The 24,604-nt window shown below is 42.8% G+C and overlaps 1 protein-coding gene across 1 annotated transcript in view; it reads left to right on the top strand.

Annotated features, from left to right (window-relative positions):
- Positions 1-24,604, top strand: part of TAMM41 (TAM41 mitochondrial translocator assembly and maintenance homolog) — a 60,760-nt gene that overhangs the window by 4,922 nt on the left and 31,234 nt on the right. Inside the window, exons 3-4 of the mRNA XM_047781034.1 lie at positions 1,217-1,309; positions 9,643-9,793. Of these exons, the coding sequence (XP_047636990.1) occupies positions 1,217-1,309; positions 9,643-9,793 (244 nt within the window). The remainder of the gene's footprint in view (positions 1-1,216; positions 1,310-9,642; positions 9,794-24,604) is intronic.

The raw sequence follows: 24,604 nt of genomic DNA, 5'->3' as shown, positions 1-24,604 counted from the left end.
TCAATCCCTGGCCTCGATTAGTGGGTTAAGGATCCGGCATTGCCGTGAGCTGTGGTGTAGGTCGCAGACACAGCTTGGATCCCATGTTGCTGTGGCTGTGCCATAGGCCAGCAGCTACAGCTCCAATTCGATCCATAGCCTGGGAACCTCCATATGCCATGGGTGCAGCCCTAAAAAGTTAAAGTAAATAAATAAATAAATAAATAAGTAAAAATAAAAAATAAAAAAATATAAAGGGCTCTCTGCAATCCTGTGGCCAGAGTGGAGGGAAGAAGATTATTTGGCCTGGGCTTCCGCGTCTGCTTTAGTCATGCCAAACACGTAGCTTTGTTCTTTCTCCATAATTAATATTATGCTGAGCCTATCTCTAATTAGTAGTTTCCAATGGATTATAAGCTGCAGTAACTGAATGTTTGGGCATAATTATATGCCAAAGGGACTATACTTTTTAATTGAAATTCTTTAGCTACTTTTTAGAAAGAAAGCTGTTTGGACACTGAAGTTCAGTGAAGTGAGTCTGAAGATACTTGTTAAAGCAAATGGAATTTTATACCCTGGAACAACTACATTCAGGGTTTGTGCAAATTATTATGGAAATGAGCTTGACCATAATTCCGTGTGTTCAGCACTGATAAAGAGGTTTTATTTTTGGATGTTGCTTTGTAATTATAAAAATGTTTGAAATAATCAACAGTGAAAGAGAAGTTCAGCATGTAAAGGATGTCAGTGAAAAACGTTAAAGAAAATTTCTTCTGCTTTGTCATGAAAACAACACTGGACTGAAATGCAGGGACCTAGTTTCCTCTGCTCCTTGTGGTGTCACCTGGGCCGTGTCATTTATTCTCACTGAGCGTAAGGTTTCTTATTTCTCAAATGAGAAGCATGAACTGTATCATGTGTGGTGAAGGACCAGTTTTGAATTTCCAGTCTGCCGAGGACTGGCAACACATAGCCTCCAAGAGCTTTAACCTCCTAAGAGCCTGACCTACAGTAGTGGCCACTTCATCGGAATTCCTAAGGAAACAGTCTGGAATCTCATCCTTTGCACAAGATTTGGTGGAGGTGTATGTTTTTACAAAGTAGGCAGTAGAAGTGGCTTTGGAAGTCAGGCTTCTCTTCAGGTTAGAAGTTTAATCTGTTTCCTTATATTTTGTGTTTGCATAAGCATCAGTATGGTATTTTGCTCTTTTTCATGCCCATTTCTCTTCTTTTCCAGCTTATCAAGTATGGGGTTATTAGCACTAATATTTTGATTGAAGACCTCCTCAACTGGAATAACTTATACATTGCTGGAAGACTCCAGAAACCGGTGCGTGAATGTCTTCTTGGAGATGTCTCTCCTCTCTGAACCCAACCTTACTGTGATCTCTGGTGATGCCAGGAGAGGAACTCCAGAAACTAGTGTACTCCCTCTGATCCTTGTACTCCCTGCAGAATTTATTGCCAAACAAAACCCAGGTATTACCCCCACTACCCCTTCCTTCTCTCTCCAGATTCTCCTATTGTCTGAATGAGTCATGTTCGAAGTCGGTCCTTTTGGCAGGGAGGATGGCAGAGGAGGTGCCCAGTGCCTCTGTCAGCACACCTCAGATCACCTTCTCTTCTAGAACACAGGTGCCACAGGGCACTCTTTGTGCGAGGATTTGGCCCCACAGTGCCCAGCACAATGCCTGGCACGTTGTAAGCATTCAGGAAATGTTTGTTGAACAAATGAATGAACCAGGTCATTATGAGGTGGGTGATTCTGATCCCCTTCGTTCTCCTCAGGCCACTGGTGAGGTCCTGTCCCAGTCCCCTTCACCCCATTTGGGACATTGCTGGAGAGGCTGTAGGGGCAGGCTGCTCCCTGAGCCTTAATAGAAATGAAAACAAACAGGAAAAAAAAAAGTGTAGAGGCCTTGACATTTGGACACATTTGCAAACATCAGGTTTCTTCTCTTGCAGAGGTATAGTTTATTTCCTCAGAAGGGGTACTTTCATAGTTTGAGAGCTATACGAGAGAGTCACCATCACTTATCTCCCAGCAAGGAAGAATTTTCTCTGTGCGTCAGGTGGTCTTAGGCCCAAAAGAGGATACATGGATTGTTCTGAAATGTCTCCCATAAGAGTCACTATGCTGATCCTTTTTTTGTCAGTTATGGCAAGAAATTAGAGAGAGTTGTACCATCTTTTTGACACTTGGTTGTGTCATAAAGTCGCTCATGATAAATGTGGGAGGTCAGGATACTCTAGCTTTGCATCTCGGCTTAAAATTTAACAGTGTAGCTCATTTAGAGGTTCAGAAACATGTGATCAGGGTGATAGATACATGGGTGTATCTGTTTATAAGAATTTGTCAAGCTCTGCTGATTAGATATACTTGCTTTATTGTATGTAATTTTTATTTCAGTAAAAACTTTAAATCTGGAAATAATAGGCTTACTTTATTTGATATGATTTAATTTCATATGTATATGTATGAATTTCTCATTTTTAGGTTGGATAACTAGTAAACCTAATATTTGAGCAAATAAATGTGATTGGAGATTTCTAAATACTCCTTTTCTTTCCAAATTTCTTCTTTAAAAAAAAAAAAGTTAAATCTTTTTAGGTCTGCATCTGTGGCATGTGAAAATTGGAGCCGCAGCTGCCAGCCTACACCACAGCCACAGCAACACCAGATCTGAGTCACGTCTGTGACCTACACCACAGCTCATGGCAATGCCAGATCCTTAAACCACTGATTGAGGCCAAGGATGGAACCTACATCCTCACAGATATTAGTTGGGATCCTTACCGTTGAGCCACGATGGGAACTCCAACACAGGTGTTTTAAAATCAGACAGATCCGGGGTGGGTCCCAGCTCTGATACTCCCCAGCTGTGTGACCTTGCGCCAGTGACTTAGCCTCCCTGGGCCTTGGGACATCCTCTTCTGTGTATGAGGCTGATGACATGGACCTCAAAAGGCTTTGAGTAACACCTAGGTCTAAAATTAAAATGCACAGCACCTAGTAGACACTCAGGAAAAAATCTTTCCCTTCTCTCCATCCTTGCTTATCTAGAGTTATTTTGAGATAAAATGAGATAGTGAATGTGGAAATGTATTATTCTCTGTACTATGCTCTGTGCTTGGAATATTTCAAGTTTTTTTCCAAAATAGGTTTTAGGAGACAAATGCCATGAAATCTCAGAATGTAAGCACTGGAAATGATCTCAGATTTCACCTAAATGTCATATAACCTGATAAAAATATCAATTCAGTGCAAGTAGTGGCAGCTACACTTGTATCATATAAAACCTCATTCCTCAGCTTACTTGGAGAAAAAAATACTGCTCATAGCAATGACTTTCCCTTAGGCTCATTAAGAAGCTTCTAGCACAAGAAAATTAAGCTAGCTTAAAAATCATTTGAGGTGTCGAACATAACACATGATTTAAAAAAAATCAAAAATCGAACTTCCCATTGTGGCACAGTGGAAATGAATCCAGCTAGGAAGCATGAGGTTGTGGGTCGATCCCTGGCCTTGCTCAGTGGGTTAAAGATCCGGCATTGCTGTGAGCTGTGCTGTAGGTTGCAGACGCAGTTCAGATCTGGCGTTGTTGTGGCTGTGGTGTAGGCTGGCAACTGTAGCTCTGATTAGACCCCTAGCCGGGGACTCTCCCTATGCCACAGGTAGGGCCCAAAAAAAAGGCAAAAAAAATTAAAAAATAAAAAATCCGAGTTCTTATCATGGTTCAGCAGTAACAAACCCAACTAGTATCTGTGAGGACGCGGGTTCGATCCCTGGCTTCACTCAGTGGGTTAAGGATCGGCATTGCCATGAGGTGAGGTGTTGGTTACAGACACGTTGCTGTGGCTCAGGTGTATGCCAGTAGCTGCAGCTCCAATTCGACCCCTATCCTGGGAACTTTCATATGCCGCAGGTTCAGCCCTAAAGAGCAAAAAAAAAAAAAAAAAAAAAATCAGGAGTTTCCGTCGTGGCGCAGTGGTTAACGAATCCGACTGGGAACCATGAGGTTGCGGGTTCGGTCCCTGCCCTTGCTCAGTGGGTTAAATCCAACGTTGCCGTGAGCTGTGGTGTAGGTTGCAGACGCAGCTCGGATCCCGCGTTGCTGTGGCTCTGGCGTAGGCCGGTGGCCACAGCTCCGATTCAACCCCTAGCCTGGGAACCTCCATATGCCGCAGGAGCGGCCCAAGAAATAGCAACAACAACAACAACAACAACAACAAAATCATAAATGAGTGAATTAACTCTTCCACCCACTTTTGCCTTTCCTGTGGAAGTCACTGTTAACTGGAACATTCTTTGGGTAACTCTCTATAAACAAACTAGTTTTACCTCTAGGTGGCAGCAAATATTAGTCAAACTTGAACAGATCTGATGAAAAGAAAGGCTTGGGTAGCTAGCATTTTGGACCCAAAAAATGGGTGTATGTCTTAAGAAAGAATTGTGAGAATAAGTGTGGATTCTCTGTTTTTATGTGGTTTAAAAGAGGGCATGGCATTAAATTAAAAGTCTAAAGCTCTAAAATTATCTTACGTATTCCAAATAGAATAAAGTTGGTCAATCACTAACAATTTAAGTTTTTAAAAGGAATATGCAAAGGTTTTATGGGCTGTACTTTCCATTCAGTTTTGCTATGACTCTAACTGCTCTAAAAAAATAAAGTTTATTAATAATTTTTTTAAAGTAACATAAAGGAGTACTTTGCTTGAAAAGATGGACATTTCTGGGGAAAAGTTGAGGGCAAATTAAATGTCTATCATACTGTACCATTAACTTACCTCATAATTGAGGAGATAACCAATTTTTACTTCTAGTGCAGCTTTAAGTTTCTGAGTCATTTACCAAGCCATTTTCAAAGTCAAAAAACATGAAAAGTATTTAATAGAACCTTTTTATGGCCACTCTTTTAAATCAGAAAAACTCTAAAGTACTATCTATTTTTTGAATTCCAAAGTATTATTAATAGTCATTTTTCCAATTTATTTAACGTAGATTGGATTTTTGTATTTCATGTTGTTTTTAGTGTATAGATAATTCAGCTCGAATTTTTATTTGTTTATTTTTTCAGCTTGAATTTTTAAAGCATTCACACTGATGCAGTGGTGTTTTGCCACCTTGTTAAGATTTTAATTTATTTTAATGTATTCATTCCAATATATTTTCTCTGTTACTTGCTCGTAATACAGCTTTTTTGTAACAGCTTTATTGAGACATAATCACATACCATGCAACTCAGCCATTTAAAGTGTACAATGCAGTGGTTTTTAGTATATTCATGGTTTTCAAGCATCACCATATTGTAACTTCATTGATTTACTTTTTTGTAGCTAGAAAAATCTCAGTAGTACAAAAGGTCCCTGAAAGGGATTTAGAAAGCCTGCTTACTGGTCTTGGCTCTGCCTGGCTGTGAGCAAATCTCTGGGCCTCTAGCCTTTGAATTAAAAAGATGGAGCCATTCATTTACTTATTCAAAAGACAACTAAGTTTTTTCTCTGTGTATGCCAAAAGCATCTTTTTAAAAAACCACCACATTGCTAGTCTCAAGAGCCCATAGTCCAACAGGTAGATAATAAAGTGTTTTTTTTGCCTTTTTTTTAAATCCAACTTGAACGTTCACAGTTTCTTTTTGGTCAAGCAAGTCCATTTAGAAAAACTAGCCTTTCTGTTCACTTGGAATGGAAAACTACCCCAGGCAGTGTCATTTGGTTAATGGCTGAGTATTCGAACACGGGGTAGGACTGTGTTCTTTTTGACTATAGCTTCACTCTTTGCAATTCAAGTTCTGTCTCCATGTGACTATTATAGAGGAGGCCACATGTGACTTTCTCCTTTTTTCTATCTTGAAAGGTACTCACAAATCTCTCAAGTTGGCCTTTTGAAAGTCCCTTCAAGTGTCACCCCTTCCTCTCTCCAGCAGAGATTGTCCTCTGGCAGCAATGCTAATGGTATCTCAGTGGTCCAGGTCGGGGCATTCCCAGTAAGATACAAATAGCTATTCACAAATCTGAGGGCTTCCTTTTTTTCCCAGGCCTCTCTGGCAGCGTCCCAGGAGTTCACTGGCTTTTCACTCTGAACAGCAAGTAACAGTGCTGCTGAGACAAGTTTCCATTTCCCCTACACTGGAGAACGAGGGCAGCACCTCAGTAGACTCTTGCAACTAACATGTTTCCTTTGAGTGAGGATGCTTCTCTCTTCACCCTCTTAAGTAGCAAACAGGCTGCTGTTTTTTCTTCCCCCTGCAACCTAAGTAGAAATTTTCTTGGAGAAAAGGGGGTATCTCATTGAGTAGGAAATCCTCTCAAACTTTCACTCTTTCCTTTGCATCCTTGATTTGTTAGCCTCTCAAAATAGCTTCTAGTTTCATTGAGTGTCCATAAAAGCCACAGGGACGGGGGAGGGAATTCTTGAGCAGCACGTAGTGAATGAGAATGCAGACTAGGAATTTGGAAGTCAGGAGGCACATGGGGTCTGGGGTCCTGGGTCCTGGGCCTGTGAGCCACTATTTCTCATGGGGAGATCTTTGAACCCTCTGGTTCTCAGTTTCTGCATTAGTAAGATGAAGAGGTTGCCCTTCTAGTTCCCTTTGTATGAAAAATAAGGTTTGGGGAAAGTTACTCAAGGAATAGACATAGTAGTTACCATAGGACCGTAACATTTGTTTTAATCATCTTTCAAGGAGTTCCTATTGTGGTTCAGTGGTAATGAAAGTAACTAGTATCCAGTTCAATCTCTGGCCTTGCTCGATAGCTTAAGGATCCCGGGTTGCTGTGAGCTGTGGTATAGGTCCCAGATACGGCTCAGATCCGGTGTTACTGAGGCTGTGGCATAGGCCAGCAGCTGCAGCTCTGACTTGACCCCTAGACTGGGAACTTCCATTTGCCACACCTGCAGCTCTAAAAAAAGCCAAAAAAAAAAATCATCTTTCAAGATAAAAAATTAACCAGCTGGATAAGCAGTGAGGTCCAGCACAGGGAACTATATCCAGTCTCTTGGGACAGACCATGATGGAAGATAATAGTAGGAAAGGAATGTATATATATGTATGACTGGGTCACCTGCTATACATCAGAAATTGGCACTACGTTGTGAATCAACTCTACTTCAGTTTTTTAAAAAGGTTAACTAGAACAGAATACATGAGAATAACTCAAAATATTTAGAGCCAGCTTTGTCAGGTACAAGGGTGTTCCCCTGGTTTTTGCCATTGACTCATTGTGCAACCTTGGGCACATCATGCTCCTGGGCTTCTTGCTTGCTTTGACTTTCTGCAGACGGTTGCAATAATACTGAACTCATGCGAGTGCTGAAAGTCTTAATTCAGTGCTATTAAGTCCTTGTAATTATAAGGGAGGAGGCAGTAGTATGGAGTTAAGTGGCTTCCCTACCATGTGAGAGGTTTGTGTGTTATAAATATTCCATTAAAAAAAAGTAAGGACGAAAGGTAAAAGAATTTAGGTTTTTAAGCCTCACTTATAAATTAGTTATGTTTTCTAATATTGCTTTTTACAGTTACTTTGTAAAATAGAGAAGAAACTATAGTTTGGGATATATATCATTCCCCTTTCCTTGCTATCTAATAAACTTTTGAGTTTGTCATAGTTCTTGTGTCTTTTATGTGCCATCTAAATTTTGTCAGAAATGATCTGTATTTGTTAAATAAAAGGCAATGTAAGCCCTGCTTTCTAGAATAAGAGGAAAATTTGCTGACAGCTCTACATGGTTTAGAGATGGTGGATACATTTCAGATATATCAACATCCTTATAAGGGATTTTTAGACTTTTTCCTTCTTTAGAAAAGCAATCAGAAGCAGCATGATGGTTTACAAAAATTATGTTGGGAGTATAAATTGGCACAGTTGCTACAAAGAGCAGTTTGGCAGTTTTAGTTCTAAGCATGTACTGTAGAGCAGTGGTTCTCAAAATGTGGTGCCTGGAACAGCAGAATCAACATTACCTGGGAACCTGTAGAAATGTACATTTTCAGGCCTCACCCAGACCTACTGATTTTGAAATTCTGGGGACAGGCCTGGTAATGCCTGTTTGAATAAGTCCTCCAGGTGATTCCATTGCTTGCCAAAGGTGAGAACCTTGACTTGGAGAGGAGCCTGCATTGTGCATCAAGAAATGCACAAGGGGAGTTCCCGTCGTGGCGCAGTGGTTGGCGAATCCAACTAGGAACCATGAGGTTGCAGGTTCGGTCCCTGCCCTTGCTCAGTGGGTTAAGGATGCGGTGTTGCTGTGAGCTGTGGTGTAGGTCGCAGACGCGGCTCGGATCCAGCGTTGCTGTGGCTCTGGCGTAAGCCGGTGGCTACAGCTCCGATTGGACCCCTAGCCTGGGAATCTCCATATGCCGCAGGAGCGGCCCAAGATATGGCAAAAAGACAAAAAAAAAAAAAAAAAGCACAAGGAAGCTGACTTCAACTGCAGGTTCAGATACAATGTCTCATTTAATCTTCCCAGAAACCTTATAAGCTTGATTCAGTCTTAAAACCCCATTGTACTGATAAGGAATTATTCCCATAGTCACAGAGCTAGTAAAGGATGGAGCTGGGACTTTCACATGTTCTCTGAACTAAAGTGCAGTCTTTAAAACCAAAAATCTCAGAACACTCTGAAACATTGTATTTTATTTTATTTTTTTATTTTATTTTGCTTTTTAGGACCATACCCTTGGCATATGGAGGTTCCCAGGCTAGGGATCGAATTGGAGCTGTAGCCACTGGCCTCTGCCACAGCCACAGCAATGCCAGATCTGAGCCGCATCTGTGACCTACACCACAGCTCACAGCAACGCCGCATCCTTAACCCACTGAGTGGAGCCAGGGATTGAACCCACAGCCTCATGGTTCCTAGTCTGATTCGTTTCCACTGTGCTAGGAGGGGAACTCCTGAAACAGTGTATTTTAATAGGTGTGGGAAAAGTCAAAGCAGTTTTTACTGTAGCTAATTTTTTTTTCCCTTAGTCATGTTTGAAATCAGTTCAAAATAGAGTATGAACTGCTCAGGTCATGTATGGATAAGAACAGAGGTGAGGAGTTCCCATTGTGGCTCGGTGGTAATGAACCCAACTAGTATCCATGAGGACGCAGGTTCAGTCCCTGGTCTCGACCAGTGGGTTAAGGATCTGGCATTGCCATGAGCTGGGGTGTAGCTTGGGAGATGTGACTCGAATCTAGCATGCTGTGGCTGTGGCATAAGCCAGCTCTGAAGCTCCGATTCGACCCCTAGCCTGGGAACTTCCGTATGCTGCAGATACAGCCCTAAAAAGACAAAAACAAAAACAGGCGAGTTCTTAATAAGGAAGTAAAATGCCCTTGTCCATCATAAAATTGAGTGAAGAGCAATGTGATTAAACATTTTTTAAATATTAAATTTCCCAAAGGTCATTTATCCCAATTTGTACTGACTTTTTTAAAATTCATTTAGAATTTCCTCATTTAAGAGAAATATTTGTTTTCTTTCCTGTGTCGTGATTTCTCTGATTTTGGCATAAAACAGGAGACTCCGGAATTGCTTATTAGAATAATAATTGTTTCATGTCACCTGGCCTAATATGCCAAGCTCTTCAGGGCTGAGAGTTTGGGACAGTTCCAGTGCATGTATGAGCGCATAGGTTTATGGAATTTTCCTTCTGAATGTTCTGCTTTTTCCAGGTGAAAATCGTAGCAATGAATGAGAATGTGGCTCTTAGGTCAGCCCTTGATAAAAATCTGAAAAGTGCTGTGACTGCTGCTTTCCTCATGCTCCCCGAAAGCTTTTCTGAAGAAGACCTGTTTTTGGAGATTGCTGGTCTCTCCTACTCAGGTTAGTACGGTCCGTGCTCAAATCTTCTGCTCTAGGTTCGGAATCCCACCGCCCCTGGGAAGGTCACCACAGGAACTCCTTGCCCCCGAGGTCTCTTCCTTTCCGCATCTGTACATACATTACCCCAGGATAATCTTTTCGTTTTCTTTTGTGTTAATTTTTATTTTGAAACAATTTCAAACTTACAGAGAAGTTTTGGCAGTCATACAGAAAACTGCCACATGCCCTTTCCCCAGAAATGCTTCACCGCACGTGTTATGTCTTTCTCTCCATAATCAGAGGTTTTCGGCAAGCATCAGAATTCCCTGGTGGGCTTGTGAAAAAACAGCCTGCTGAGCCCACCCCCAAATGCTGCTTTAGAAGATCTAGGGCAGAGGGGGCCCAAGAATTTGTGTTTCTAGCAAGTTCCCATTGATGTTGATGCTGCCCCAGGGAACCCGCTTTGAGAACCACTGTTTTCTGTACTGGCAGATGCACTGTATTATTTACTTTTTTTCTGAACTGTTAGAGAGTAGGTCACGTGTATCATGTCACATCTACACCAGATGCTTCAGTATGTGTTTCCTAAGAATGAGGATGTTCTCTTATATAACTGCACTATGGTTATCAAATTCAGGAAATTTAACACCAATAACAGCACTTGTCACATTGACAATCCATATTCCAAATGTGGTCACTTGTCCCAATAATATCCTTTATGATACTTTTTCCCTCAAGTACATAATCCAGTCAAGAATCACACATTGTGTTTGGATGCGTTGTCTCTTTTATCTTTCAATTTATAGCATTTCCTTGGCCTTTCTTAGTCTTACATGACAGTCAAATTTTTGAAGTCTACAGACCAGTGATGTTGGGCATCCCAAGAAGCAGTGCTTTCTCCCTTCTAAGCAAACTCTGGGGAGGCATTTGAAGATCATGCAAATATCCTGCCTCTTGAAGACTTTCCCTCCCAGGGTGTTTCCATCAATGATTCTTGCTGGAGCTGGCCTTTACCATGAGGGGTGCAAAGTGGTGTCTCCGGATCCACCTCTCCTCACCTCATGGAGAGTTTTTCTTCCTGCTCCAGACATCTCTTGGTCTAATAGCAACTTCCTTTCCCCTGAAACCACCTGTGCTCCTCAGAGGGTCAGGGCAAGGGGCAGGCCCAGAGGAAAGAGCCCAGCCCTCACAGGGCCGCCACACTGGCCCAGGGGAGGAGCACCACACTGACCTACTCAGTGCATTGAGGAGCCGTGTACAACTCTATTTACCAAGAGGTAGTCTGGAGTTCCTGCCACGGCACAGTGGGTTAAGAATCTGACTGCAGTTTCTCAGGTCACTGCGGAAGTACAGGTTCAGTCCCCAGTCTGGCACAGTGGGTTAAAGGATCCAGTGTTGCCGCAGTTGTAGTATAGGTCACAGCTGTGGTTTGGATTCAACCCCAGGCCTGGGAGCTTCCATATGCCATGGGTGCGGCCATATAAAAAAAGGAGTCTGCTACTTAAAAGTGGTTTGAAAACTTACATAAAACTTATGTAAGTGTCCTCTTGAATCAAAGAACTCTATGCTCCAGATATTGCAAAGGCAGTTTAGTTGTTTTCTGAGCCCCTGTGCAGATAAGAGTTCGTGGAAATGCAGCACTCAAAGAGACCCTAACAGTCCTGGTCTTGAGTCTTTTTGCCAAAATGTGTCTGGCTTTAACACAGCTGTCCCTGCATCCCTGCGAGAAGGGAAGTGAAGTAATCTCCGCCTTGGGTTGCTCGCAGGTCTCAGGGCAGCGTCCCTACCTTCCAGCAGGTGGAGAACCAGCTGCACACCAGCAGGGGAGGGGTTGGGGGGAGAGCAGAACTTTTTGGTGACTTTGTGGGAAAAGACACAGAACCATTCTCTGCTTCACCCTCACGTTCTGCTCCTCCATTTCCTCATGTCGTCAGCATCCATGTAGGGTCAGGTGGGTCTTAGGAGTTGTCTGTGAATTGTGAACATCGACTGAAGACATTGATCAAATCACGTAACTGCTCTCATCTATTTACAGACTTTAAGCATTCAGGCTGCTCTCAATCTTGAGCTAGCTTTTGCTCTGCCTCCTAGAAGGACCATGTTTTATACTCCTGGTTTTTCCTGTTTTTCAGTGAACACTTGCTGATTTGAAACAGTGTCACCCTCTTTCACTTCTGTAGTAGCTGGTAAGGACTGCTGTGTATCCATGTGGTCTCAGACACAGAGATGTAGGTGGATGGATCACTTAGACCTGTATTTTGTCACCAAATCCTATACTATAGCCCTGTTCATTCTATAAATGTGTATTGTGTCTCCTGTGTACCACATACTAGGTGAGGCCCAGATGTGCACTAGTGAGCATGACGCAAGGGACGATCCTGGTGGACATTCTTAGGGAGAGACACACAGTAAAGAGCAGTAGACAGTTCAGGTAGTGGTGAGGGCCATGAAGAGAAAAAAATAAATCAGGAGGCAGGCGGTAGATAGCCTGGGAAGGCCCCTGAGGTGGTAGTATTGGCCTAGATGGCAGCAGTGCCAAGGAGCCAGCCCAGGGCTGTTGGCGGAAGAGGGAACAGGGAAAGCAGGCTCCTCCCTCAGAACCGGCCTTCAGACCTTGCCGTGTCTGACTCCAGCTTTCCTAACCTCCATCTCTGCCATTCCTCATTCTGCCTCCTTTTGTTTTCTTGCCATTTTATTTTTTTATTGCTTAACCCATATTTGGATCTGAGAATTTGGCTAAGTGTCCAAAATTATTCATTTCAAAGATGTTGGCTCCTTTTTCCTGCAAAATGTGGGACACAATACTTGGCAAGGCCTCTCCAGAGGGACCTGATTCCAACTTTCTGTAGTCCCACCTTATAAATGAGATGTTTCCCAAAACGTCTTCTAGAAGCCCGTTGTTTAGACTGGGGACATATTTTCCCACTGAAACAATAATATATATGATGGTTGTTCCTAAGCCAGGACACAGTGTGTAATTAATGGTTGACTAGCCCATAATACGATGGAACTAGACTAAAACAGTGCTGATAGGGAAAAAGCTAGGACCTGCAGGCAGGTGTCTTGCATAGGTATGAGACTTGCCCCAGGTGATATGTTGAAAGGCAAGATCTTCTACCTGCCTTTCCTAGGCTTCTGAGAACCCAGTATCCTTGAATTGATCAGAATCTCTCCCTTGGACAAACTGCCCAAACCTCCCAAGCCCTCAGAATATTCTAAACTTCAAATTACCCACCAATATCATTTTTATTTACAGCTTTGACATTTATTTGCCACCTGTTTCCACTCGAGAGAGAGTGTTGTCCTAACCGGTGAAGTTCACTGTTTCTCCTGGGCAAAGGGGGTGGGGTGGGGAGACATGGAAAACAGTGTGTCTGTGCTATTGGACAAGTTCCTGCCAGTTATAACTGGCAGAGGCAATATCTGTCAGTAATACCAGTTGTAATAATAACCCCTATATTTTACATAATATTTAAGGATCACTTTAACTGCCCTGAGGTCAGTATCTGTGGCATTATTGCTATAAATGATGGTGAGAAAGGAGTAGGTGGAAGATGAGAGCTTGTAAAATCAAGGAGGAGAAAGCTTTCTAATCCTTCAGTTATTCTTAGAAGTCAGCATTTAAAGTAAATAGAAAATGAACTTTAAAGGGCCACCTTCAACATTCTTATTATGAAAATACAAACTATAAAAGTGACTGATTTTAGGTAATGATCCTGGTTTCACATTTTTCAAATGAATCAGTGTCCTATACCTTATGAAGAATTAAAGGTATAATTTCTGCTCGAAGGAGCTTCACATTAGTAAACAACATGCAGTCATAGTGAGTCAGTGGTAAACTGAAAAACAGCCCATGTGAAAAAAGCAGGGGAGTGTAATGAGCGTGGCTCAATTAGGGAAGAAGGAGCAGACTGATGTGACCGAGGTCCATGGCTTGTGGCAGGAAAAAGTCACATTTCTTCCTGTGTGCCAGGAATGACTCTCAATACTTCTGATCTAATAACCAGTGTACTCTTCACCACAGCCCTTTGATTTGGATGCTCTGTTATTACCCCCATTTTACAGATTAGAAAACTTGAGTCCCGAATCTGTCTCAGGTCAGTTCTCTGGTGGATTAATAGATGGTGGATCTGAAATCTTAGCCCACACACTTAATCCCCTAAATTCACTGCCTCTCTGGTATTTTAGAGAAGAGGTTAGAGCCAGGTTGGGCAGGATGTTGAATACAGAGTGAGCAGAGATGACAGTTTGACAACCTGTACACAGCTAAGAGCCACACACTTTTACAGCACTGCAGGATGGCCCGAGGTTTGTTGCTACAGAAAGATCATTTTGCCAGCACTATGCAGAAGAGAGAGAGGCTGAAAACCAGAAAGTTTTATTCTCTCAGCACATAAGTATGCAAGTGTCCTCTGCTAGGCACACTTCTAAGCTCCGGGGGTGGAGGAAGCAAACCAGGCAGGCCCAGCCCCTGCTCTCATGGGACTTGCTTTGTAGTTGAAAAGTCAGACAGAGAGTTCCCATCGTGGCGCCGTGGAGATGAATCCAACTAGGAACCATGAGGTTGCAGGTTTGATCCCTGGCCTCACTCAGTGCGTTAAGGATCCGGTGTTGCCATGAGCTGCAGTGTAGGTCACAGACTTGGCTCAGATCTGGGGCTGTCGCATAAGGAGGCAGCTGTAGCTCTGATTAGACCCATATCCTGGGAACCTCCATGGGTGCAGCCCTAAAAAGCAAAAAAAAAAAAAAAAAAAAAAGTCAGACGGCAAACACATGGCAGCACAGAATGGGAAGGAGGCGAACATGTCTTAGTGTGACCAGGGACAGCCCCGCTGGGAGGTGACATTTGAACTGAGCACCAGCCATTGAGGACCCCTGTGGAGAGCTCAGGTGAGACCTGTCCAGGCATAGAGGAGCCTACGGGAGAATGGTGAGCACAAGTCTGTGTTGGGTCGCCCCATGTCTGCAGCCTCTGGACACAGCTGGTGGGCCCTCTGCATATTTGTTGAGTGGGTGGACAGGGAGCCCAGCAAGTGTGGGTGGTGATGGGGGATTAAACTATAGGGCAGTGCCTCAGGGATTGAAGAGTTTCACATGGAAATCATCAATGTTAAACCCTTCACTACTTCTGATCAAGTAATCTATTTTCTAACTTGCCTTTCTTTTTTTTTTTATAATGTCTTTTTAGGGCTGAACCTGGAGCATATGGAAGTTTGCAGGCTAGGGGGTTGAATCAGAACTGCAGTTGTGGCTTACATATGCCACAGCCACAGTAACGCCAGATCCAAGCCGTGTCTGTGATCCACACTACACCTTACGGTAACACCGGATCCTTAACCCACTAAGCAAGGGCAGGGATCGAACCCGAATCCTCATGGATACCAGTTAGGTTCTTAACCCACTGAGCCACAGCAGGAACTGCAGGAACTCTTTCTTTTTTTTTTTTTTTTTTTTAATCATAATGTAACTTCATATGGCCGCATTAGTGAAGCATTTAAAAACTGGAACTCTGGAGTCAGCCTCCTGGGTTCACATCTTAGCTGCACCCTTCACTAACTCTGTCTTTGGGCAAGTTTCTTATCTCCTTGTGACTCAATTTCTTTTTCTCTCAAGAGGTTTTTATATGGATTAAATTAAATCATACATGTGAAGTGCTTAGCCCAGTGCCTGGCACATAGTAAATGCTAAGTGACTGTTTGCCCTTATTATTCTGGATACATGTTTGTTTGTATTAGCACAGCCGCCTGCTATAGACAACAGAAAGGGAAAGACTACAGTCAGACCTGAGTTTGAACGCTAGCCTCGTAGAGGTGCTAGGACCTTACTGAGGCCCAGTTTTCTTATTTGCAAAATGAAAATAATTATCTCATAAAAGGTCTTCACTGAGATAAAATTGATAAAAGCCTCCGACATCATACCTCATTGATGGTTGATATCCAGAAAATGACTGCTGGTATTATTTATGCCTATTATTATGTGCTATTGCTGGCTAAGAGGCTTTTCTCAGACTGACACTGTTATTCACTCAATCATCTTCTGATTAATGGATACTTTGGTTGCCTCTGTTTATCATAGTTTTATTAAAGACACAGTTGTGAATCACTTTGGACAGATTTCTTTGGTAGGGGAAGGAGACAGAGGGGGCCTCTAACTTCCTTGGGCACATTCTCCAAAATGTAATAATGTCGTCAGTTAGAATAATAATCACAAAACTTGTTGCATTTTGACAAACAAATAATAGCCTGTCAAAATTAGCAGAGTACTTAAATCAGGTGGATTCACTTCCTTCAGGAATGAAAAATACCTTCAAGCACTCCTACTGAGAGGGAACATGGGTTTTTTTTTTCAACCCCGGATTGTTTCAACAAGGCTCAGCTCCTTCTAGGAATAAGACAAAGCAGGGAGGAAGTTGCCAATTGAGCGATTCTTGGAGGAAAAAAATTAGAAATGGGTGCCAGAATTCTAGAATGCAAGTAAACATCCCCATTTCTAGATCCTGGTAAAAGCCAATAAAGAAACTTTTTTCTGGGGTGAGAGCCACTAAGATTTGTTCACTGTCAGTCGCACCATCTGTAACCTTGCAGGCAGTTTCACTGCACAACTGCACCTTGGGGTGGGCTTTTCCGTTATTGGGAAGCATGTTTCTCTGTGCTTGGCAAGTTTGAGCTTTTCCGAGCCTCGGTTAGAACTTTTTTTAACTTAGTCACTTGCTAATTTCCGAGCATGCAACAACACTTCTGAAGGGATGTTAACCACCGGTAGTGTCTAACGTTTATAGATTTCTTGCTGTGTGCGTTGTTCTAAGTGCCTCACATGTATTAACTCATTTAATCCTGCAGACTTGTAAACTAGCTAGTTTCTGCTTCCATTTTACATTGAGGATATTGAAGCCCAGAGAGGTCAAGTGCCTTGTCCTGGGTCATGGGGCCTTTTAAGTGTTGAACTTGGCATGGTTCTAGAACCTCACTACTAACCCTGCACTGCTGTGGCTCATGTCGTTCCCTGTCCCCACCTGGGATGATCTGCCCCCAGGGCACTTTTGTGTTTCTCCCCATTCCCTGTCATCTTTCTATGTGTTTTCTTCTTAGCACTCGACCATACAAAATATGTTTATTTGTTGAGTTACGTGTCTTTGGTCTCTGTTCCACTGCTGGAGTGCAGAGGGCAGACATTTCTGTCCTGTTTTGCGCACTCCCCACAGTGCTTACACGAATGCCTGGCAGACCCTGATGCTCAGTAAATACTTGCATGGATAGCAGAATGGTTGTGATAGTGGTTCCTTCCTAAACCAGGATTGTAAAGCTGACTTCTCCCCATCCTTCCCTACCCCTGTCTGTTTTGTGTTCTTTGAAGTGTGGAAGAGAAAGGTGACTCAACTTTACATTACCAAGTGCATCAGCCATTTATTCTTAACTCATTCTCCTTCATGTGTGTGAGTTAGTGGAATGATGGCATATTTTCTGCAGCCGTGGAGATTTTTTTTGTTTGTTTTTTGGGGTTTTTTTGTTTTTGTTTTTGTTTTTTGCCATTTCTTGGGCTGCTCCCGTGGCATATGGAGGTTCCCAGGCTAGGGGTCTAATTGGAGCTGTAGCCACCGGCCTCTACATCAGAGCCACAGCATCACAGGATCCAAGCCGCGTCTGCAAGCTTCACCACAGCTCACGGCAATGCTGGATCCTTAACCCATCGAGCAAGGCCAGGGATTAAACCCGCAACCTCATGGTTCCTAGTTGGATTCGTTAACCACTGCGCCACAACAGAAACTCCATGGAGATATTTTTAAGGATATATTTTGAATGGTATGTTAGACTGACTCCTAGTCATACTGCCTCAGTCATCTTTGTTCAAATAAGAATTCTTGGGAGTTCCCGTCGTGGTGCAGTGGTTAACGAATCCGACTAGGAACCATGAGGTTGCGGGTTCGGTCCCTGCCCTTGCTCAGTGGGTTAAGGATCCGGCGTTGCCGTGAGCTGTGGTGTAGGTTGCAGACGCGGCTCGGATCCCGCGTTGCTGTGGCTCTGGCGTGGGCCGGTGGCTAGAGCTCGGATTCGACCCCTAGCCTGGGAACCTCCATATGCCGCTGGAGTGGCCCAAAGAAATAGCAAAAAGACAAAAAAAAAAAAAAAAAGAATTCTTTTGTCCACATGTAAAAGAATGAAGTTGGATCCCTAACACCACACACAAAATTAACATGAAGTTAACTCAGAATGTATCATGGATGTAAGAGCTAAATGTAAGAACTAAAGTCAGTCTTCAAAGAGTGATTTTGGGTTGTGCAGTGGTCTCTTAGTTATACACCAAAAGCATGAACAACAAAAGAAGTAGAAAAATGAGACTGTAGAAAAATTAAACTTCTGTGCTACAAACGAAACTAACAAGAAAGTGAAAAGACAACAAGCAAAATGGGAGAAAATATTTACAAATCATATATCTAATAAGGGACTAGTATCCGGAACATACAAAGCCTTCTTAGAATGCAATAAAAAGACAACCCAATACAGAAATGGGCAAAGGATTTGATAGGCATTTTCTTTCAAAAAAAAAAGTAAACAGATAGCAAAAAAGCACATGAGAAGATACTCAAAAAATAAAAATTAAAAAAGGAGTTCCCGTCATGCCTCAGTGGAAACGAATCTGACTAGTATTCATGAGGACACAGGTTCAATCCCTGGCCTCATTCAGCAGGTAAAGGATCTGGCGTTGCTGTGAGCTGCAGTGTAGTTTGCAGATGGGGCTCATATCTGGCGTGGTTGTGGCTGTGGCGTAGACCAGCAGCTACAGCTCCATTTGAGGCCTAGCCTAGGAATTTCCATATGCTGTGAGTGAGGCCCTAAAAAAGACAAAAACTTTAAAATTTTTTAAAAAATGCTCAATGTTAGTCATTACCACAGAGACACCATTTCATACCCATTACAATGGCTGTAATCAAAACAACATGAGAGCAGGTGTTAACAAGAATGTGGAGAAATTGAAACCCTCATACATTGCTGGTAGGGATGTAAAGTGGTGCTGCTGCTTTGGAAAAACAGTTTAGCAGTTGCTCAAAATATTAAAGTTACTCTATGACTCAGCACTTCTACTCCTAGGTATCTACCCAAGAGAATGAGAGCATATATCCACACAAAAACCATGGCATTCTTCATAATAAGCAGAAACAGCCCTAAAGCCCATCAACTGAGAGATGGATAAATAAAATATGGCACATCTGTTCAGTGAAATATCATTCCTCCATAAAGAGGAATAACTGCTGATGTGTACTACAACGTGCTGAACTTTGCAAACATTGTGCTTTGTCCTAAGAGACCATATGCTCTACAATTCCACTTAAATAAAATCCCCAGAAGAGGCAGATCTAGAGAGACAGAAAGAGATTAGTCTTTGCCTGGGGCTGCGGGTGGGAGGGTGGGGGCACAGTGGCTGCTAACAGCACAGGGTTGCTTGTAGGGAGGAGGAAATATTCTAAAATTGGATGTTTGCATAACCCTGTAAATAGACTAAAACATGTGGAATTATGTGCTTTACATAGATGAATTATATGGTATATGATTTATATCTCAAAAATCTTTAAGATGAATATGATTTTGCCATGTCAGTGTCTGATTTGGGTTCCTGTCTTGAGCACTTCTTGGAGCAAGTCTCACACCATGACCTGCACCAAAGGGCTGTGCCTTCTTGTCACTTGTCTCCTGTGCCCAAGGTAGGACCTGTGTCTATATCTCCAGAGTCCGGCCCAGTTCCTAGCACTTAGTAGCCACCCAGATGTTTATTGAACTGAAATGGCAGCAGTATGGCAGGTACCCTCCATCCTGCCCTCCCCATGTACAGATCCTAATGCAGGATCATCTCTCATACCTTAGTCATTTCAACCTACAAGCCACTTGACAAGGTTAGTGTGACTGTCATGGCCATTTTGCAGAGAAGGAAAGTGACTCAGTGAGGTTAGGTAACAACTCCAGCCTCACTGGGACATTGCCGGCCTGGAAAGCTGGGGCCTTTCCACTCACACCCCTACTTTCGTGATCAGGTCCCCAGTCACTGGGGCTGTGCTGAAATCATGGAGCCAGCCTGCGAGTCACAAGCCTGTGACTTTGTTTCATGTACAGTCGAGAAGCCCTTTGGTTAGGCTTTGGGTTAGACTGGCACTTCTCTGGCTTGAGCAGTTAAGAGTTAAACCCAGCAGTAGAGGCACATAATGAAAGTCAACAGTCGGTTTTTCTCAATCCCTGTGTTTTGTTGCAAGCATATCTCTGGAGGTAAGAAAAATTGATTCCTAGGATCAGATGCTGGTTCACGCTGTGCCCACGATTTTATTCATTTTGTTCTGAAGCAGCAGGTCATAAGCCCATGTGCTTGCTCTTCCCCGTGGCTGAGCTGGTTGCACAGGAGTTGGAGAGATTCAATTCCGCAGATGTTTATTGATGCGCCTCCATGTGCCAGGTGGCGCCCAGGGGACTCAGGAATGCATAAGCTTCCATCCCTGTTCTCAGGAAGTCCATGGTATTTCCAGGTCCTTGAATCATGGCACTTGTTCTTTTGGGAGCATTTGCATGTGTTTGCTTTTACCTGCTGGTGGAATACAGTCCCTCTCTCAGGAGGTTATGTCTTAAAATATAAGAGCTTTTTCTTGGTTGAACCTACAGAACAAGAAGAAATGGCACAGATTTTTAGAATGCAACAGTGATGCAAACTGATCTTTCATTTCCAAGCCAGTGGTGTTAGATTCAGAGTTTGATGACATTCCACCTTTCAGAGATTAACAGAAAGCTTTGGTAGGCTTGAATAAAAGTATAAGCATTTACACAATTGAAAGTGACCCAGTTGCCTCTCCATTCATGTTTGCTGAAACGTGTCTGTGCATCCGTGAATCTATTTTAAAATGCTAGAAGTAGGAGCTTCTCAGTGGTAATGAACCCAACTAGGATCCATGAGGATGAAAGTTCGATTCCTGACCTTGCTTAGTGGGTTAAGGATCTGGCATTGCCACAAGCTGTGGTGTAGGTCACAGATGTGTCTTGGATCCCACTTTGCTGTGGCTGTGGTGTAGGCCAGTGGCTACAGCTCCAATTCAAGCCCTAGCCTGGGAACTTCCATATACTGCAGGTGTGGCCCTTACGAGACAAAAACAAAAAAACAAAAAGCAAAAAAAAAACTGCTAGTAGTATGCCAGTCCTGCAGAAGTGAGGGACATGGAGAAGAAATGACATAAAGCTAGTGCCTAAAATGTCCCTACCCTGGTCCTGAGAGGTGGCTGGGCCTTGAGCAGGCTGTGTTTGTACCACCATCTATTCTCCTCACCTGTGAAATTGAGAATAATCAGCACCTTCTTTATGAGGCTTTGCCAGACTCAATGAGAGAGCGGATGTGAAGCACACGCCTTTAAAAAGCCCACAATAGGAGTTCCGGCCCTGGTATAACAGGGCAAGAATCCAACTGCAGCAGTTCGAGTCAATGTGGAGGTGCAGGTTCGATTCCTGGCCCGGTGCAGTAGGTTAAAGGATCCAGTGTTGCCGCAGCCACAGCTTGGTTCAATCCCTGCCCTGAGAACTTACATGCCACAGGTGCAGCCATAAATTTTTTTTTTAAAGCCAACAATAAAATGTCTATCTTATTAAACCTAATCATTTTTTAAGTAATCCTTTTGTCTTATTTTTCCTGTTTTTTCCATGATGTTTCCTTTTTGTGCTTTTGCATCCTGGTTTCGTAACTGCCTATTATCACATGATCATTTTCCATCTTGCTGTGTGTGATCCTTATCATTTGTAACAGTGTCACACTGTGGTGGGATGTGGGAGCACCGTCACAGCTCAGTTGCCACCCTGCCGTGGGACATCAGGGTTGCTGCCAGGATTTCAGTGTTACAGGTTGTGCTTCAGTGAACAGGTGTACTGTGCAGTGTAGCCTCTTCCCGGGAAATCATCTCTGCATCTTCATTCCCCATGGGGTGCGGGCAGTGTCTCCCCAAGAGGACGGCCACGTGGACCAAATGAGGTCGGAGCAGGGCCTGGCACTTAGCACATGCTCAGCAGACTTTAGGGCCAAACTTCTGGGTTTGTTGCTTTGGCTTCCTCTCCAGAGATGAGGTTTCGTCATCCTCAGCTCCAGACAGCTTTAGGAGACAGTTTTATGAAGTCAAAAGCCGTTATGTGAAAGAACCCACTTCTCTGTATGCTCTCTCGCCGTCATCGGGCTTAACTGCAGCTCTCTCTAAGTAATAGTGAAAACAGCATGGTGCACGTCGCACAACGTGTTGTGACAGGACTGCCTTCACTGCCCTAACTGGTCCCCATCTCCCCGCACAGCTCAGTTCCAGAGGCCATTTTTAAGTCTTTGTCCAAAGCTCACAGTCTCCACATGCCTTCTGCCAAACTATAGCCCATGTTGGTCCTTGGAGCTTGAAACCCCTGTGTATCTTATTCTTACTGAAGTACTTACCATTGGGTATCTTTATTTTTCCAAAACAAGCCAGCAGTTTGTGCTCAGAGAGGCTGTGACAGGTCATAATTTCCACGATTCTCTTCCCTGCTCCCAAGAAAAGAACCTGGGGTGGGGGTGGGGGGGTAACCACGTGTCCTGGTTTGCCCAGTTTACATTGTCCTCTTGTGATTACCTGTAGCGGCCTCAGCAGTGACCTGCTTGGGATGATAAATAAATTGTCACCTTGCCCCAGGGGATTCCTCAGCAGCTGAGGTTTCTCCTGCTCTTTCTCTGATGACTTTGTCCAGCAGAGGCTTCTGGCACGCTGCTTTCTCCAGGCTTCCCGGGAGGTCCTCACTGTGCCCAGGCTCTTGACTTAACATTTGCCCTTAGGCCTTCAATCAAGGTTTCCCATTTCATCACTCTTTTTTTTTTTTCTTTTTTTCTTAATGGCCACACCTGCAGCATGTGGCAGTTCCAGGGCCAGGGATCTAATCTGTGCCTTTATGGCTACCTGAGCTGCTGCAGTTGGATATTTTTTTAACCCACTGTGCCACAGTGGAAACTCCCCATTTTGTAACTCTTTTGCCCCCTATCTTGCTGATGATTGCCAATGGCATAGGCAGGGTGGGCACTTTGTTTCAAAAGTTTTCTCTTTGTCTTTTGAATTACTACTTTTGCGGCTCAGTTCATCTCATAGGCAAATGTAAAGTTCCTCCTTTCTCACCACTTGCATTTTTTTAACTGTAAACTGGGCCTAGTCCTTTTGGTAAAAAGAAATTATTAACTACATTTTATACTTTCTTCCAGACGCTTTGGCATCATATCGAGGCAGGCTTTTGATGTTCCTTTTTTTAAAAAATGGAAGCATAATTGACTTAACAATTTTATATTAGTTTCAGGTGTACAACATAGTGATGTGATGTTTTTATACATTACAAAATGATCACCACGATAAGTCTAGTTACCATCTGTCACCATACAAAGTTACTACGATATTAATGACTATATTCTCTGTGCTGTACATTTTATCTGACTTATTTATTTCATAACTGTAAGTTTATACCTCTTAATATCCCTCATTTATTTTATTCATATCTCTACCCATTCTCCTCTCTGCTAACCACCTATTTGTTCTCTGTGGGTCTCTTTCAATTTTGTTATGTTTGTTTTGTTTTTTAGTTTCCACATATAAGTGAAATCATACTTGTCTTTTTCTGTCTGGTTCACATAGTAATACCCTCTAGGTCCATCCATGTTGTCACAAATGGCAGTATTTCATTTTTTATGGCTAATATTCCGTTGTGTATATGTATCACACCTTCTTCAGCCATTCATCTATCGATGGGCACTTAGGTTGCTTCCATATCTTGGCTATTGTAAATAATGCTGCTGTGAACATAAGATTGCGCATATCTTTTCAAATTAGTGTTTTTGTTTTCTTTGGAAAAATACTCAGAAGTGGGATCCCTGGATCATGTGGTAGTTCTGTTTTTAATTTTGGGAGGAAACTCTACTGTTTTCCATAGTGACTGTACCAATTTATATTCCTGCCAACAGTGCAATAGGGTTCCCTTTTTTCCACACCCTCACCAACACTTGTTACTTGTGGTCTTTTTGGTGCTAGCCATTCTGATAGGTGTGAGGTGATACCTTGTTGCCTTTAATTTGTACTTCCCTAATGATTAGTGATGTTAAGCATCTTTTCATGCTCTTGTTGGCCATCCTTATGTCTTTGGAAAAATGCCTACACAGATCCTCTGCCCATTTTTAAAATCTGGTTCTTTGGATTTTTTTGATATTGAGTTGTGTGAGTTCTTTGTATTTTGAATATTAACCTCATCAGATATATCATTTGCAAATATCATCTCCCATTCAGTAAGGCCGCCATTTTGTTTTGTTGATTTCCTTGCCATGCAAAAGGTTTAAGTTTTATGTAGTCCACTTGTTTATTTTTGATTTTATGTCCCTTGCCTAAGGAGACAGATTCCCCCCAAAATATCACTAAGACTGATATCAAAGGAGCATACTGCCAAGTTCTTGCTGTGGCACAGTGGATTAAGAATCCGACTGCATCTGTTAGGGTCACTACAGAGGCATGAGTTCAATCCCCAGCCCGGCACGGTGGGTTAAAGGATCTGGCGATGATGCAGTTATAGCATAGATCACAGCTGTGGTTCAGATTCAGTCCCTGGCCCAGGAACTTCCATATGCTGTGGGTGTGGCCATAAAAAAAAGGAGAAGCATATTGCCTGTGTTTTCTGTCAGGAGTTTTATGGTTTCTGCTCTTATATTTAAGTCTTTAATCTATTTTGAGTTTATTTTTTTATGTGGTATGGGAAAGTAGTCCAGTTTCATTCTTTTGTATGTAGCTATCCAGTTTTCCTAATACCATTCATTGAAGAGGCTGTCTTTTCC

Source organism: Phacochoerus africanus, chromosome 1 (assembly GCF_016906955.1).
Source record: "Phacochoerus africanus isolate WHEZ1 chromosome 1, ROS_Pafr_v1, whole genome shotgun sequence".
NCBI lineage: Eukaryota > Metazoa > Chordata > Mammalia > Artiodactyla > Suidae > Phacochoerus > Phacochoerus africanus.
Note: the sequence above shows the minus strand (reverse complement) of the source record. Positions and strands in the feature narration are given on the sequence as shown.